The 15,871-nt window shown below is 40.1% G+C and overlaps 1 protein-coding gene across 1 annotated transcript in view; it reads right to left on the reverse strand.

The window, feature by feature from the left end:
• The window catches only part of dgcr8 (DGCR8 microprocessor complex subunit), a 60,920-nt gene that overhangs the window by 12,592 nt on the left and 32,457 nt on the right, over window positions 1-15,871 (reverse strand). The window contains exons 10-12 of the mRNA XM_059994650.1: window positions 8,444-8,544; window positions 3,370-3,476; window positions 1,942-2,069 (exon numbers count right to left, since the gene is read on the reverse strand). Coding sequence (XP_059850633.1) covers window positions 1,942-2,069; window positions 3,370-3,476; window positions 8,444-8,544 — 336 coding nt within the window. The remainder of the gene's footprint in view (window positions 1-1,941; window positions 2,070-3,369; window positions 3,477-8,443; window positions 8,545-15,871) is intronic.

A 15,871-nucleotide genomic window follows, 5' to 3' on the forward strand; every position in this document is an offset into this window, starting at 1 on the left:
GTAATAGGAATAAAAAAGGAACAGCAAGTCATTTTAAATTCCATATACAAGAAACAGGTTTCTTAAGGTTGCAATAACAGGGGGTGGTAATAGGGCCAAGGTCCCACTATCAATTAAATGCTCCCAATGCCGTGGATCTCAAAAAGCCCCTGACAGCCAAGTCCAGCTCCTGGCCTTCAAGTGTGGCTTAGCTATGAAACCCGGTGGAACTGTTTCTACTGACAGAAGAAGGGGCATAAGTGGGTTACTGGCACCTTAAAACCAACCGCTTCAAGCAGATGGGGTTCGTCAGCCGTGGTTGGCAGCTCATCTAGAAGGTGGAAAATGCTTGATCTTAAACCTTCGCTGCCTTGCAGCCATACCCAGCTCATGAGGAAGGCTTCAGGAGTAAACTCCAAGGAAGTAAAATCCAGAGGTGGAGTCCCCAAGGCAGTCTTACATTGAGTTCAACACCGACTGGCAACACCTGCAATGCTGCTGGTGCCAAATCGTATTGGTTTCTGCCGTTCCTTTGATTCATCAGATGCGTGGAGAGGGGGAGCCTACTACATGGGCAACAGCTTGTTCTCCACATTGTACCGTCCAGGCTTGCATATCTAGACAACTAGGACACAACATCCATGGTCAACACTTACCAGTGGAGGCCTCAAATATAAGAACCAATACCAGGTCATTGTATACATTGTGTTATTTTTTAGTTGCGTTCTTTATTTTATTTTGTGTGTTCTTATATTGTGTAGAATCGGATCTGGGGTAATTTCATCCTCCTTTACACTTGTGTACTGGAAATGACAAACAATCCTGAATAACCACATATCAAATGCATTGACAACTTTTTTCTCAACTTGAAATGTCTTAGATGAGGCTGTCATTGGTTTGAGCTGCAAGTCCCTGCACCCCACGCTGCATTTTATCCTGGCACTCCACTGTGTGAAACCATTCACCCAGTTTGAGCAGGCAGGCTCAACACCAGCTCTCTAGAGCTATTCAGGATGGGGAATGACTCCTGACTCTACTGACATTGTTTGCAGCCAATGACACTGTTTAAACACTCTACTGTTCAGTAAAGAAAACAATTACCATCTTTGTTTCCAGTTGGAACACAGTCTATCGGGTAAATGTGTGATAAGGATTAGAAAAATTATGTCACTCTCTTTTTAGAATATAACAAGATTAGATTGACTAGTTGCATGTACATTGAAATAGATAGTGAAATGTGTCACTTGCTTCAAACCAATCAGTGAGGATTGTCTTGGGCAGCCTACAAGTATCACTACACTTCCAGTACCAACGTGGCATTCCCACAACTCATTAAACTTAACTTGTTATTTGGACCTTGCGGTCATAGGGAAAACATGCAAACTCCTTGTAGACAGCAATGGGAAATGAACCCTGATCTTAGTACCGTAAAACGTTGCACTAAATGATACACATACGTCCGAAAAGACCACAACTACATCGTAGGCTTGGAGGCTCACATGCTTCAATGACCCTGACAGCTGTGTTGACTGGAGTCAGGGCTTTATGCTTTAACTCTTGGTAGGGTCACCCGTACCAAACGGGTGAAAGGGTAGAGGCCAGATTAAGAATGGTCTAGGTTCCGGGGTTCAGCTCAGGGCCAACAACCTCGACTGGTCAAACAAAATTGTTATGGAAACAACAATGAAGATTCCTTCTAAATTTGAGTCTCCACTCGAGATTTGCATGACTAACAGTAGTGAAAACCGAGAGAAGCAACTGACATGATGAAGGAAGGCCTAAACACTGCCAGAGATGGAAGACCTCCATTGTTACCCTAAAGGCCAGCGAAGTAAGTGGCAAGATTTCAACTCTACATTATAGTGCTGCTCTGTAATTTAAATGTTTAAATTATACTTCTACAACCTACCAGAATGGAGGCATTTAAATCATGATCAAACATTAATTTCAGACTATATTTACCTGTTTGACCATTTTATTGCTTTCCCTGCCATACATGCGTAATAGTGACCCCCAGTTCTTCACATGAGGATGCAGTAACTGTAGGATTTTCTGAGATGCCAACTGCTTGCCAACTCGCTTATTTTTACCTGAGAAATTAAATTTTTCCTTTTATTACAGTGTTGTAAAATTGGAATTATCTCCCAATTTCATTTTCCATCCACCAAAGGCCAATTCAAGTCAGACAGGTGAACGTACAAATGTAAGCTTCAAGTAAAAGCTTCAGTATGACATGTAAACCACTGAACCAGCACTCAGAAATTATCAATTAAAAGACTACAGAGAACATTTACAAGGATGTTGCCAGAACTTGAGGACCATAATTACATAGGTTGAATAGGTTAGGACTTTATTCCCTATAGTATACAAGAACAAGGGAAGATTTAATAGAGGTATACACAATTATGAAGGGTAAAGATAGGGTAAATACAAGCAGGCTGAGGTTGCATGAAAATAGAACGAGATGAAAGGTTAAATATTTAAGAAAGAATATGAAGAGGTTCTTCTCAGAGGGTAGTGAGAGTGTGTAACGAGCTGCCAATGGAAGTGATGGATGAGTCATTTAAGAAAAAGTTGGTCAATACGTGTATGGGCAATGTATGGAGGGACTAGATGGACCAAAGGGCCTCTTTTGGTGTGTTGCAGTGGTCTATAGATAGAAACCAATGCAAAAGAAGAAAGCAAAAATGCCAGAATCAGTATATTAGACAATGGGCAGCTCAATTTTACAGAGGTATAGAAACCCAAATTTAAATTGGCCTTCACATTTCATTAACAAAGAACTGAAATCCATTAACATCACTTGGAGGCCATCAAGAAACAACACAGCCAAAAACTTCAAAGTCCTGAATTTCTAAAATTATGCAATTTTTGATTCAGAGACATTTATCATGGGAGTAAAAGCACTCACATTAAATTCATAAAGCCTCAGTTAAAATAAAACTGTTTCAAAGAAACCTGTTCCAACTATGCTGTCACAGTCTTTAATAAAAGACGAACAATTTTCATTCAGTTACCCGACCAACATGCTATTGGCTAGGTCTGGCATGTGATCCTGACGTCAAGCACCACGGAGCCAATGGGTAAGAATAGGACCTTCATCTCCAACAATGCCCAACCTTATTGTGAAATGTTAAGAAGCAGCACTTCTGAACCACACCGCCGCCCCCCCCCCCCCCCGCCCCCAAACCAGTCTTTCAATGAGCTGGAGTAATGCTTCAAGGCTATAGAGCAGAAACATGACTTGGACACCCATTATGGACATGCATTTGATAAATATTTCAATAATCAAAAATTACACAAAGACATATGACACTCTTTAATAGCTTTGTGGATGAAGTATTATTAAAATAAAACATATTTAACATCAACACTTATTCCCATACTTACACCAGCCCCTCACTGTGTGTTTGCCACAGGTCATGACATATTCACTCTTCTGGTTTTTACCAGGAATTACCTCAAACTTAATGCTTGTGTCGCCCATTCCATGATTTCTGAAAATAAAATATTTTTAGTTTGTACCAAGGAATCAAGTCAAAACAGATTCTACTAACTTCACCCTAAGTTAAAAAAAAATTCTGCAAATCTTCAACAACATACTAAAAGAGCTGGGGGAACTCAGTGGGTCAGGCAGCATCTATGGACGGAAATAAACAGTTTATGTTTTGGGCCGAAACCATTCATTAAAAATACAAGACACTTTGGTCATATACAAACATGAAATCTGCATGAATGATACCTCTGCAAACAAAGTTCAAAGTAAATTTATCACTGAAGTACATATATGTCATCATATATAACCCTGAGACACATTTGCTTGCAGGCACACTCAAGAAATCCGTAGAGTACTAAGCATAACAGAATCAATGAAAGACCACAACAACGTGTGCAAAATACAACAAACAGTGAAAATACAGGAAGAAAGAAATAATAAACGAATAAGCAACAAATATCGAGAACATGAGATAAAGAGTCCTCAAAAGTGAGTCAATAGATTGAGGAATCATTTCAATGATGGGCAAGTGAAGTTGAGTGAAATTATCCTCTTGGTTGAGTGGTAGCAACTGTTCCTAAACCAGGTAATGCAAGTCCTGATGCTCTTGTACCTTCTCCCCGATGGCAGCAGCATGTCCTGGCCGGTGGGTATCCCTGATGATGGATGCTGCTTTCCTGCAACAACGCTTCAGGTAGATGTGCTCAATGATGGGGTGGGCTTTACCCATGATGGACTGGGCTGTATCCACTACTTTTTGTAGGATTTTCTATTCAAGGGTATTGGTATTCACATACCAGGCTGTGACGTAACCAGTCAATATACTCATTTATAGAAGCTTGTCAAGGTTTTCAATGTCATGTTGAATCTTTGCAAACTTCTAAGGCAGTACTGGTGCTGCCATGCTTTCTTTACAATTGCACTTGCCCAGGACAGGTCCTCTGAAATGATAACACTGAGTTGTGCGATTTATTCAGCCTGTCCCTCAATGACCAGAATTTTATTACCTTTTTTTGTCAATGGCATCTTTAACACTAAATCTCCACTATTAGCATAAATACTTTTAAATCTGGTGTTTATTTTGGCAAAAAGCATGGGACAAAAATCTGTCCTCAGCTTCATGCTATTTATACCTGACATGACAGTGCAAGGCTGCTGAGCACTTCTTCACTGACTTCAATAGAAAAGAATTTCAGGAAATGAGTACATCTGGTTAGGATCGAGGACAAATTTCCAGCTGAGGCATAATACAGACTTCACAGTTTAAAGATGCAGAGTGATGTGTGGAGCTCCTAACATATCAGAATCAGGTTTGTTATCACCAGCATATGATGTGAAATTTGTTAACTTAAAGCAGCAGCAGTTCAATATAGAAGAGAAGAAATAATAAAAATTTAAAAAAAAAATAAATGCATATAAATCAATTATAGTATACAAAGGGTGATAGATAAGATCGTGGCCTCAGGTAGAAGGAGTCAATTTTAGAAAACCTAGGACATTTATTTTTCAACATAGTCCTCTCCTACATTTACACACTTAGTCCAGCGGTTGTGGAGCATATGGATCGTGGACCTCTGGGAAGTGTCCACAGCAGGGGTGATTGATAAGTTTGTGGCCCACAGTAGGCTATTAGTTATTAACTTCAAACTTACATAATTGCAGTGTCCAGATAGGCAGTTCTATCCACACTGACTCAAGGCTGTAACTTCTGCCAAAAGTGCATCTATTGACTTGAAAGGGCTGAGTAATTATGCAGCGAATCATTTTATTTAGTAATTGTAATACATTTAGACCAATTTGTAGAAATTTAGTCTTACTTTGACACAAAAAAGGACTTTTCTGTTGATCAGTGTCAAAAAAGCCAAATTAAATCCACCGTGATTCAACGTTGTAAAACAATAAAACATGAAGACTTCTGATTGGGGGGGGGGGGGAATACTTTTTAATATCCTTTCACAATCCAGCACATATAGTTACAAGACCATAAGATATAGGAGCAGAATTAAGCCATTTGGCCCATCGAGTCTGCTCCACCATTTCATGATGGATCCACTTTCCTCTCAGCCCCATTCTCCTTCCTTCTCCTTGTATCCCTTCATGCCCTGACCAATCAAGAATTTATCAACTTCTGTCTTAAATATACCCAATGACTTGGCCTCCACATCCGTCTGTGGCAATGAATTCACCAGATTCACCACTCTCTGGTTAAAGAAATTTCTCCTCTTCTCCATTCTAAATGGACGTCCTCTATTCTGAAGCAGTTCTCTCTGATCTTGGGAGTCCTCCACCATAGGAAATATCCTCTCTGATTCCATTCGATTAAGGTCTTTCAATATTCAATAGGTTTCAATGAGATTCCCCCCACTCCATCATTCTTCTGAATTCTGGTGTATACAGGTCATGAGCCATCAAAAGCATCTCAAATGGTAAGCCTTTTGAGTGCTCTGCTTATGCAAACAGTATATTGTTACTGCCAATATTACAGTAAAACAAGCAATATAAAAATGCAAGACAGCAGCTATAAAAAGATACCAGCCCAGGATGAGAGTTTGTGTGTTGGGGAGCAGTAGAGTGGGGTGCAGCAGGGCTCTCAGAGTGGTGGGGTGGTATAAGGCACGCCTTCTGTCTGCTAACCTGCAGGTCACCCTTGGGCAAGGTGTTGCACTGCTTAGCCCTCCCCCCTCCGGGTCACGTGAAGCCATGGAAGCAGGTGGTGGATGGTTGCTTGAGTAGCTGGTGCACATCACCAGTCCTGGTCATGTGACCACTGGCACCAAGTAGACAACCTCTGAAGAGTACTGATAACGGGTGGGGTCACCCGTCTTGTAAAGGCACTGCCCAGGGCAATGGCACACCACTTCTGCCAAAAAACTTTGCCAACAATAATCATGGTCTTGAGACCATGATCACTTACATCATATAATAAACAAATGTACTTGTGCGCTGGGAGGAAGCAGTGTGTTAAGAACCTAGAGGAAGAAGTAATTTCCCAGCCTGACATGAAGGTAGCTATACTACCTCCTCATATATATTCAGAAATATATTTAATTTGTCACTTTCCTATAATCTGAAATAAAACTGGACATGGAGAAAGCACACAGTAGTTACAGCGCTATCTGGATTTCAGCATTGGCTGAATCCAGTCAGAAAAGCTTTGGCTGAACTACCATTCATTGCAAGTGGCACGTCAGAAGTTCTTTGAAATCACTGCAGATTTTTCCAAATGTCAAAGAAGTTCTTAAATCTGCACAGCCATGTCTGCTAACTGCATTTGGAAAGTTTAACCTGAATCAGATCAAAAACTCATTCACTGAAACTCGCAGCCTCTTAACATGGCTTTGTACCCTCAACACGGCTTTGAATTAGTTGTACTTCTCTGTTAAACACAACCTCTCTCTTATTGTTTTAGGATTAAGGATTATTTGTTTCCACTTGTATTATTTACATTTATTAATTTAAAGAGCAAATAAGGGAAATTTAAAAAGCAAACAAGATGCCAGGATGTTAGACCAGTCCCATAATATCCAGAAGAGGGCAGCAAAGCATCACCCATTGCAATGAGCAAAGTTTGATCTCACGTCAAAAATATAGAAAGAAACCAAAATTAGCACAGCTTCTTGGTTTGGGTCAAACACTGAAAACTTGTAAAGAAGGCAGTTCTAGTAACTATTCTCTCTTTTGATGTATTTAGAAACAGAAAACCTACAGCACAATACAGGCCCTTTGGCCCACAAAGCTGTGCCAAACATGTCCTTATCTTAGAAATTACCTAGGGTTACCCATAGGCCTCTTATTTTTCTGAGCTCCATGTACCTATCCGGAGTCTCTTAAAAGATGCCATTTTATCCGCCTCCACCACCATTGCTGGCAGCCCATTCCACACACTTAACAGTCTGCGTAAAAAACTTACCCCTGACATCTCCTCTGTACCTACTTCCAAGCACCTTAAAAGAGTGTTGTATCGTGTTAACCATTTCAGCCCTGGGAAAAAGCCTCTGACTATCCACAAGATCAATGCCTCTCATCATCTTATACACCTCCATCAGTATTTCTATACTAACTTACACCATTTACCTCCAAGACGACCAGAACCTTGTCGTGGTTTGGAGGCTTTTGTGTCAGTAGCTTCCTCTCGGTTTTCAGTCATGCAAGACCCAGATGGAGACTCAGGAATACTGTTACACTCAGATATAGAAGGATTTTTCATTGCTGTTTCCATAACAAGTTTGTTTGACTAGTCAGGGTTGTTAGCCTTGCGACAAGTCTTAAAACCACAATCTCTGACTCATGGATTAATGGCCACATGTAACAAGTGACACTGCACAACATACTAAAAGGAAATAAGGAACAAATAATGAATATGCCAATGTGCTATACTTTGTTACATGTAATACTACTTCAGCTATAGTCTGAAAACATTGCTAAAACATATTTGATTTCAATGTAATTGGTTGTAATAATTAGCACAGCAGCTTAGCACAATATTACCTGGAAAAAATTCTATTATAATACTATTATTCACAGGGTCAAAGTAAGCTGCAGAGAATAGTAAAAATTAATCAGCTCCATGTTGGATACTAGCCTCCACAGTTTCCAGTACCACTTCAAGGAGTGATGTCTCAAAAAGGTAGCATCCATCATTAAGGACCCCCATAACCCAGAAGCCTTGTTCTCATTGCCAACATCAGGAAGGAGGCACAGAAGCCCGAGGACACACACTCAACAATTCAGGAACAGCCTCTTTCTGTCTACTATCCAATTTCTGAATGGATATTGAACCCTGAACACTTCTACCTCACTGCTTTGTTTTATTTCTGCTTTGCAATACTTATTTTATTCAATTATATAACAATTTCACGACATATGCCATATAAAACAGACTCTGATTCTGATGTCACACTCTGCATGGAAAGCAAACATTCAGTGGTCGATCAAATTAATAAATATAAATACAATTTTGCAGCTTACCTCTTAAGGCACTCATGGAGAATTTGATATGGTGACAACAGTCCAGCTTTATTCGTCAGTTCATACACCCTCGAGTCCTCAATACTAATATGGTTGAAGTACTACAATGAAATGAAATTCACATTAATAATACACAAAACCATCCTCACTACTTTGTGTTCATTTTGAGCTTTGCTTCGAATACGCTGGAGAACAAAGATTTTGCTTCCTGAATACTTTGGGGTGTATCTTATGGATTTTGGGCAGTTGATCATGAAAATCACCATAAAATTTCCCCATTGTACACCATTTTCTTTGAAATCACCTCTATTTGTTATTTCAATTCATAATTCAAGTCAGTTAAAATGTTGCTCACAATGTAAGCTGAAAAGTTTTCTATCTTGTCCAGGCATGCCTGGGCAGGGCAGATGCTGCATGGCAAGAAGTTTTTAAATGGCTATAAATTTTCGTGCGGGATTTCGATATTTAAGACAGGTGTTTCCCAGAGTAACTGATGCCAAGATGAAAGAAGGGATATTTGTTAGTCCTCAAATCAAACGGGTCATAAGTGAACGGCAATTCAAAGAACTTCTAATGGGACCGGAGAAAATCACATAGAAGGCATTCAAGAATGTTTCTTGGGAACTACAGAGCACCAAACCACATGCAGCTGGTTGACAACATGCTTCAAACATTTCAGCATTCCCATTTAGACTAGGTGCTGTAAGTGACGAGCACAACGAAATGTTTCACCAGGACACTGCGGTCATGGAGAAACGGTATCAGTGCAACACTCCATCAATGCTGGCCGATTATTGTTGGGCACTGAAGCAATAAACCTCAGGCACTAAGAACAGATGAGAATCTTCAACAAAATATTTTTAGCTTAATTGAACTATTGCAAAACGCCGCACCGATATGTAATTAAACACATATTCAATAAAAGTTAATTTCTTGTTTCTCTAAATTCCTACATGACACAAGAATTCTGAAATAATATTTGCGTTCAGCATCAAAACAGTCTATCCTAAACAAGTACAGATTCTGAGGAAGAAAAACTTTCGAAAAAGTTTGTTGTCCAGTGGTGTATCAATTAAGCATGGTTCAATTCAGGTGCAATATTAAGCATTGACACTAGATGGCAATATCTAGCTATATCAAGAGTACAAATAAAATTGACTAAAAGGCAAATGAAGTTCAGTGTTGGTGGAGACCAGAAAACAAAGTGAACAGTGTGAAAACAAATGACAAAAAGTGAGGGTAAATTATACTGTGTGTACCCCCTCAGCTGTGCTCCAGCTCATTGTCTTAACAGACATCATGAGCCAAAGATGAACTTGTTAACAACGTTTTGCATCCCACTGAGCCAGTTAGCTTTGGTTTTGTTCTGCTTTCTTCCCTGAAAGGTTATCTAAGCAGCCACGATGACTTCAATATCAAACTTCCAAATGTCCAAGGACAAAAAGGAAGAAAAAAAACCTGCCAGTTTCTGTCAGGAAGTTCAAATGGATTGCTGTCCATATGAATGACTTTTTCGGTACGTCCCAAGCACATGAATGCCAATACTCAATACTAATACTTAGCAGCCAACATTTCAAGGAGGGGGACAAATATTTATTTAAAGATACCGTGCAAATCAGGCCCTTCCAGCCCCGAGTCGTACCACCCAGCAACCTACGTATTTAAAACTAGCCTAATCAGAGGACAATTTACAACGATTCAAGTTGTTTCCATTGGTAGGTGAGAATAGTACTAGGGAACATTACCTCAAGATTCAGGGGAGAAGATTTAAGACGGAGTTGAGGAGGAACTGTTTTTTCCGCAGAGTGCTGAATCTGTAGAATTCTCTGCCCAGGGAAGCAGTTGAGGCTTCTTCACTAAATATATTTAAGATACGGTTAGATAGATTTTTACACAGTAGGGAAATTTAGTGTTATGAGGAAAAGGCAGGTAGATGGAGCTGAGTTTACAGACAGATCAGCCATGACCTTATTGAATGGTGGGGCAGGCTCGATGGGCCGGATGGCCTACTCCTGCCCTTATTTTATTGTTCTTATGAACCTACTAACCAATATGTCTTTGGACTTTTGGGACACCTGAAGGAAACACACATGCACATGGGAAGAAATGTACAAAATTGTTTATCGAGGATACTGGAAATGAACTCCCCCGTTACTCTTCCCGAGCTGTAATATCGTGACACTAAGCACTACACCACTGTGCTGTTATACTGTTCTTAACTGGCAATGTAACACTGATTATCATAAACACAAGAGATTCTGCAGATACTGGAAATATTGAGCAAAACACACAAAATGCTGGGGCAGCACAACAACTCAGGCAGCACCCATGGAGGGGAACATTTTGGGCCGAGACCTTTCAACAACATTTCATCAAAAGACATGATTTGCTTGTGTTGAGCAAAGGCTTCAGAATTTCAAAATCATAACATCTAAATACATCCTTCCCTACTGGCAAAATAACAACCATATATAAATCATTTTAAAAATAAATAAAGTATTAGAGCTCATTAGTGAAGCAGTAGAAATCTTATGCTTACAGTGGCCACTTTATTATGCACACTTGTACACCTATTCTTTAATGCAAATATCTAGTTAGCCAATCATGTGACAGTAACTCAGTGCATAAAAATATGCAGACATAGTCATGAGGATCGGTTGTTAATTAGGCCAAAGATCAGAATGGAGAAGAAATGTGATCTAAGTGACTTTGACCATGGGATGTTTGCTGGTGCCAGATGGGGTGGTTTGAGTATCTCAGAAAATGCTGATCCTGGGATTTTCACACACTCTCTAGATCAGGGGCTCCCAACTGTTCTTATGCCCTGGACCAATACCATTAAGCAAAGGGGCCAATGAACCCCAGGATGGGAACCCCTTCTATAGAGTTTACAACAAAAAACATCCAGTGAGCAATTCTGTGGGGAAAAATGCCTTGTTAATGAGAGAGGTCAGGGGAGAACTGTCATTCTGGTTCAAGCTGACTGGAAAGTGACAGTAACTCAAATAACCATGCATTACAACTGTGGTGTGCAGAAGAGCATCTCTGAATGCACACACATCAAACCTTGAAACGGATGGACTGGGTTCCAGTGCTGTACCTAGTAAAGGTGCCACTGAGTGTATGGCAGTATTTAAACCAAAAGTCAAAATTCTCAATAGCAAATACACAGTGATATTAAGGGATGGAACACGCTGTTCTCTGGAGCCACATACACACTTCTCAAACCCACATACTTTAGGTCAGATGTCCAGATCACAAGATGAATCCCGCACACACACAAATAGTTCATTTCATTGTTATTCACAGAAGCTATGAAGGATAAAGGACCCTGGGAATAAAAAGGGCACAGAACTGCCTCCATTTAGTTTAGAAGCTTAACAGACGATTGGTGACATTTAGTAAATGCTGAGTATTAACAGAAAGGAGCTAGAAAAAAGAAAAAAATTGCAACACGGATGCATTTACAGAAAAAAAATCTGTAGAGGAAGCCGAGATTACTTGGCTTTAGTAAAAACACCAGAGGGCACAGGCTGATATTTTGATAAGGAAGAGATTTGAGAGGTTATGGGAAGCTGAATGATGAAGGAATTTATAAAGAGGACTTCACATTCAAGCATCCTTCTTCAAAAAACTGAAGGAAGCTTTTCAACAATGTCAAATTTTCAGGAGCTAGTTATCAATCATAGCCTCAGTCAAATTGACTTTTAACAAATGTTAATTTGCATAGAACCATGCAGCATGAAGAGATCCTTCAACTCATCATGCTCATGTACAGCAAAACTATTTTCTAGCCTTCCATTATGTGGTGCTTCAAGTGCCCATCTAACTGTTTCTAGGTAGTATGGGAGAAACTGCTTCCATCATCCATTAAGCCAGTGTGTTCCATGTTTCAACCAACCTCTGGATGAAAAATTCTTTCTCAAATCCACTCTAAATATCCAATCACTGACCACAAATCTGAGCTTGGCAATGGCTTGGGGATCTACCCCATCTTTACTAATCCTGACTTGGCATTCCTGTCAGCTCTCTCCTCAAAGTTGTCTGCTCATAGGGGGAAAAACCCAACTGAGTCTCTCCTTAAGGTTAAGACATTTCATCCCAGTTAACATCCTCATAATATACCTCTGGACCTTTTCCAGTGCAATCCATTCTTCTGAAATGCACTGACCATTACTGTGGTCAAACTAATGTTATAAATTATCATATATCATCTTGTATTCCATGTGCTGACAAATGAAGTATCCCAAAAACCTAACTGACCTTTATCTGTATTTATTCTGCCTTCCTTGGACATGCATACCAACGTCATTAAATACCAAAAGTACCAGCTCTGTAGGTACCTAGATGGTCTCTGACTTCTAATTGCAAAAACAACCCTTGACCGTCAAGTCCCTCCCTATCACTGTCTATTTCACAGCCATGGTGTCTTGTTTTCTGGACATTTTCCCCCACAAAGGACCTTGTCAAAAGCTTCACTGAAATTCATGCAGATTGTGTTTAATTAGCCTCATTAACACACACAGAGTGACAATCTACTTTATAACAGGATCTCCCTTTATTAATGCCATCCTGATGATCCTTGATTAATATGTCTTTTCCAGTGCAGATTAATCCTGTTTCAATAATTAGATCCATTTTCCTCAATCTAACTTGCCTATACTACTTTTAAGAGTTCCCCCTTTGCCGTTTTGATTTAAATGTTAAGTACCTTTTTGCTCTTTATTTCTCAATATCCAGGATTCCTTGGGAGTCATTGTGTAAAATCCTCACCAATGGCCAAGTACAAGTTCACTGTTAGTTAACAATATACATGTATACCATCAAACGAGGCTACGTTTCTCTAAACCAGGGCATACAGCATGGTAGTACACATGGCACGCATATAATACTCAATAACTTAGGAAAGTCAGAATAAAATCTACAGATGAATTACACATAGATAAAGTGCAAAAATTAAATACTGTAGGGTACAGTACGAATTATCCAGTGATATTTCAAATGTGATGTGGCAGGAAGTTCAGAAGCCAATGGCCTGAGGGAAGAAACCGTTTCCCACCCTGACCATTCTTGTCTTTATGCATCGAAGTGTCCTGTCTGATGGTAGAAAATCAAAGAGGATACTAGATGGTTGGCAGGGTGATCCCTATGATCTTTCTGGCTGTTCTCACAGTCCTTTGTCGGGACTTCCGGTCCAATGCTTGACTGCTCCCTTATCAGGAGATACAACTTGTCAGTACGCTCTCAATGATGCTCCTATAAAATTCAGTTAAGGTGGGCAGGGGGCAGCCTCACTTGTCTCAATCTCCTTAGAAAGTGGAGGCACTCTGTGCCTTCTTGTTCAGGGAGGTGATATTAAGGGACCAGGTGAGGTCATACTTAGTGTGAAGTCTCAGGAACGTGGTGCACTTCACTCTCTGTATTTGCAGAGGGGGATGATTCATCTGCACCATCCTGAAGTCCACAATGATTTTTGTGCCTCGTTTTAAACAGTAAATACTAACCATCAAAAACAAGAACAATGAACAGAAACGTTTAAAAAACTTATTAATGGGTGAAACACAAAATATGGGAGGGAGAACTTCTTCACTTAGAAGGTGGTGAGAGTGTGGAAGGAGCTGCCAGCGCAGGCAGTGGATGCGGGTTCGACTGCAACATTTACGAAATATCTAGAGAAGCACATGGATAAAAACTGATTGTGGACTTCGAAAGGGTAAGACGATGAAGCACACACCATTCCTTATAGAGGGATCAGAAGTGAAAAGAGTGAGCAATTTCAAGTTCCTGGGTGTCAATATCTCTGAGGACCCAACCTGAACCCAATATATCAAAGCAGCTACTCTATAAAGAAGGCACGACAGCAACTATATTTCATTGAAAGCCTGAAGAGATTTGGTTGGTCACTAAAGACACTCCCAAATTTCTACACATGTACAGTGGAAAGCATTCTAATTGGCTGCAACACTGTTTGGTAGTGGGGAGGGGGCTACAGCACAGGATCGTAGTAAGCTGGAGGGTTGTAAAATTTGTCAGCTCCATCATGGTCACTAGCCTCCACAGTATCCAGGACATCTTCAAGGAGTGATACCTCAGAGAAGTGGCATCCATCATTAAGAATCGCCATCACCCAAGACATGTCCTCTTCTTGTTGCTACCATCGGGGAGGAGGTACAGAAGCCTGAAGGCACGCAGTCAATATCTCAGGAACAGCTGCTTCCCCTCTGCCATCTGATTTCTGAATGGACATTGAACCCATGAACACTACCTCACTTTTTCCCCTTTTTTTGCAGTACATATTTAACTATTTTATATACTTACTGTAATTCACTTTTTTCTCTATAATGTATTGCATTGCACTGTTACTGTAAAGTTAACAAATCTCATGACATATGCTGGTGATTCTATGCCTGATTGATTCTGGATGGGAGGGATATGGATGGCTATGGTCCAGTTGCAGGTCGATGGGACTAGGCAGATGAATGATTCAGCATGGAGTAGATGAGCTGATGGGCCCCTTTCTGTGATGTAGTGATCTATGACTTGGCTTGTGAAGACTAACTTTTTGCAAATACTTAATACATCTTATTTCAAAATTACACAATTGTAGACATATGGAAATTACATGATAAACATCACAGGCCCAAGAAGTATTAACACCATCGTTCGTTCTGAATACAGTAATCTCTGGTGGAATTACAAAGAGATTTTTACCAGCTGTGCAGCTGATCTCAGCAATTCACTATGGTGCTCATTACTGGAGTTGGAATCCTTCAGGAAAGTTTTGTGTTAATAAATAGATGCATAAAGGTCAGCAGATGTTACCAGCTTCTTTGTAAGCTCTGTCAGGCATATTTTGATAAATCTGTGCTTATTATTTTCAGTGACCAAGTGTTCAGCTCATTGGGATTGAGGACTTGTTTTCACTCCAGCTTTGTGGGACCTATGCAACACACACAAAATGCTGGAGAATCTGTGCACTGATGAAGGGTTCCAGCCCAAAACATCAACTACTCTTTTCAATAGATGCTGCCAAGCCTGCGGAGTTCATCCAGCATTCTGTGTGATGCTTGGATTTCCTGCATTTGCAGATTTTCTCATCTTTGTGGGACCTGAGGTGGCTGACAGGGCCAAGTGAAAGAAGTGCAGAACCTGATGGGAGAGGTGGATAGTTTGTAAGCTGCAGCACTCCTTCTGATATGCATCAAGTTCAAGTTGAAATGTTATTCACCCATACACGAATACAGCCAAACAAAAGAGCATTATTCCAAGTCCAAGGTGCAAAGCACAGTCCCAACAGTCATACACAGCATGTATAAGATAAAAATACATATAAAATGTCAATGAAATACTTTCATACAAAAATACACAGTTGCAAAGAAAAGTTTGTGAATCCTTTACAATTACCTGGCTTACTGCACTAATTTCTCA

Source organism: Hypanus sabinus, chromosome 18 (genome assembly GCF_030144855.1).
Source record: "Hypanus sabinus isolate sHypSab1 chromosome 18, sHypSab1.hap1, whole genome shotgun sequence".
NCBI classification, from domain to species: domain Eukaryota; kingdom Metazoa; phylum Chordata; class Chondrichthyes; order Myliobatiformes; family Dasyatidae; genus Hypanus; species Hypanus sabinus.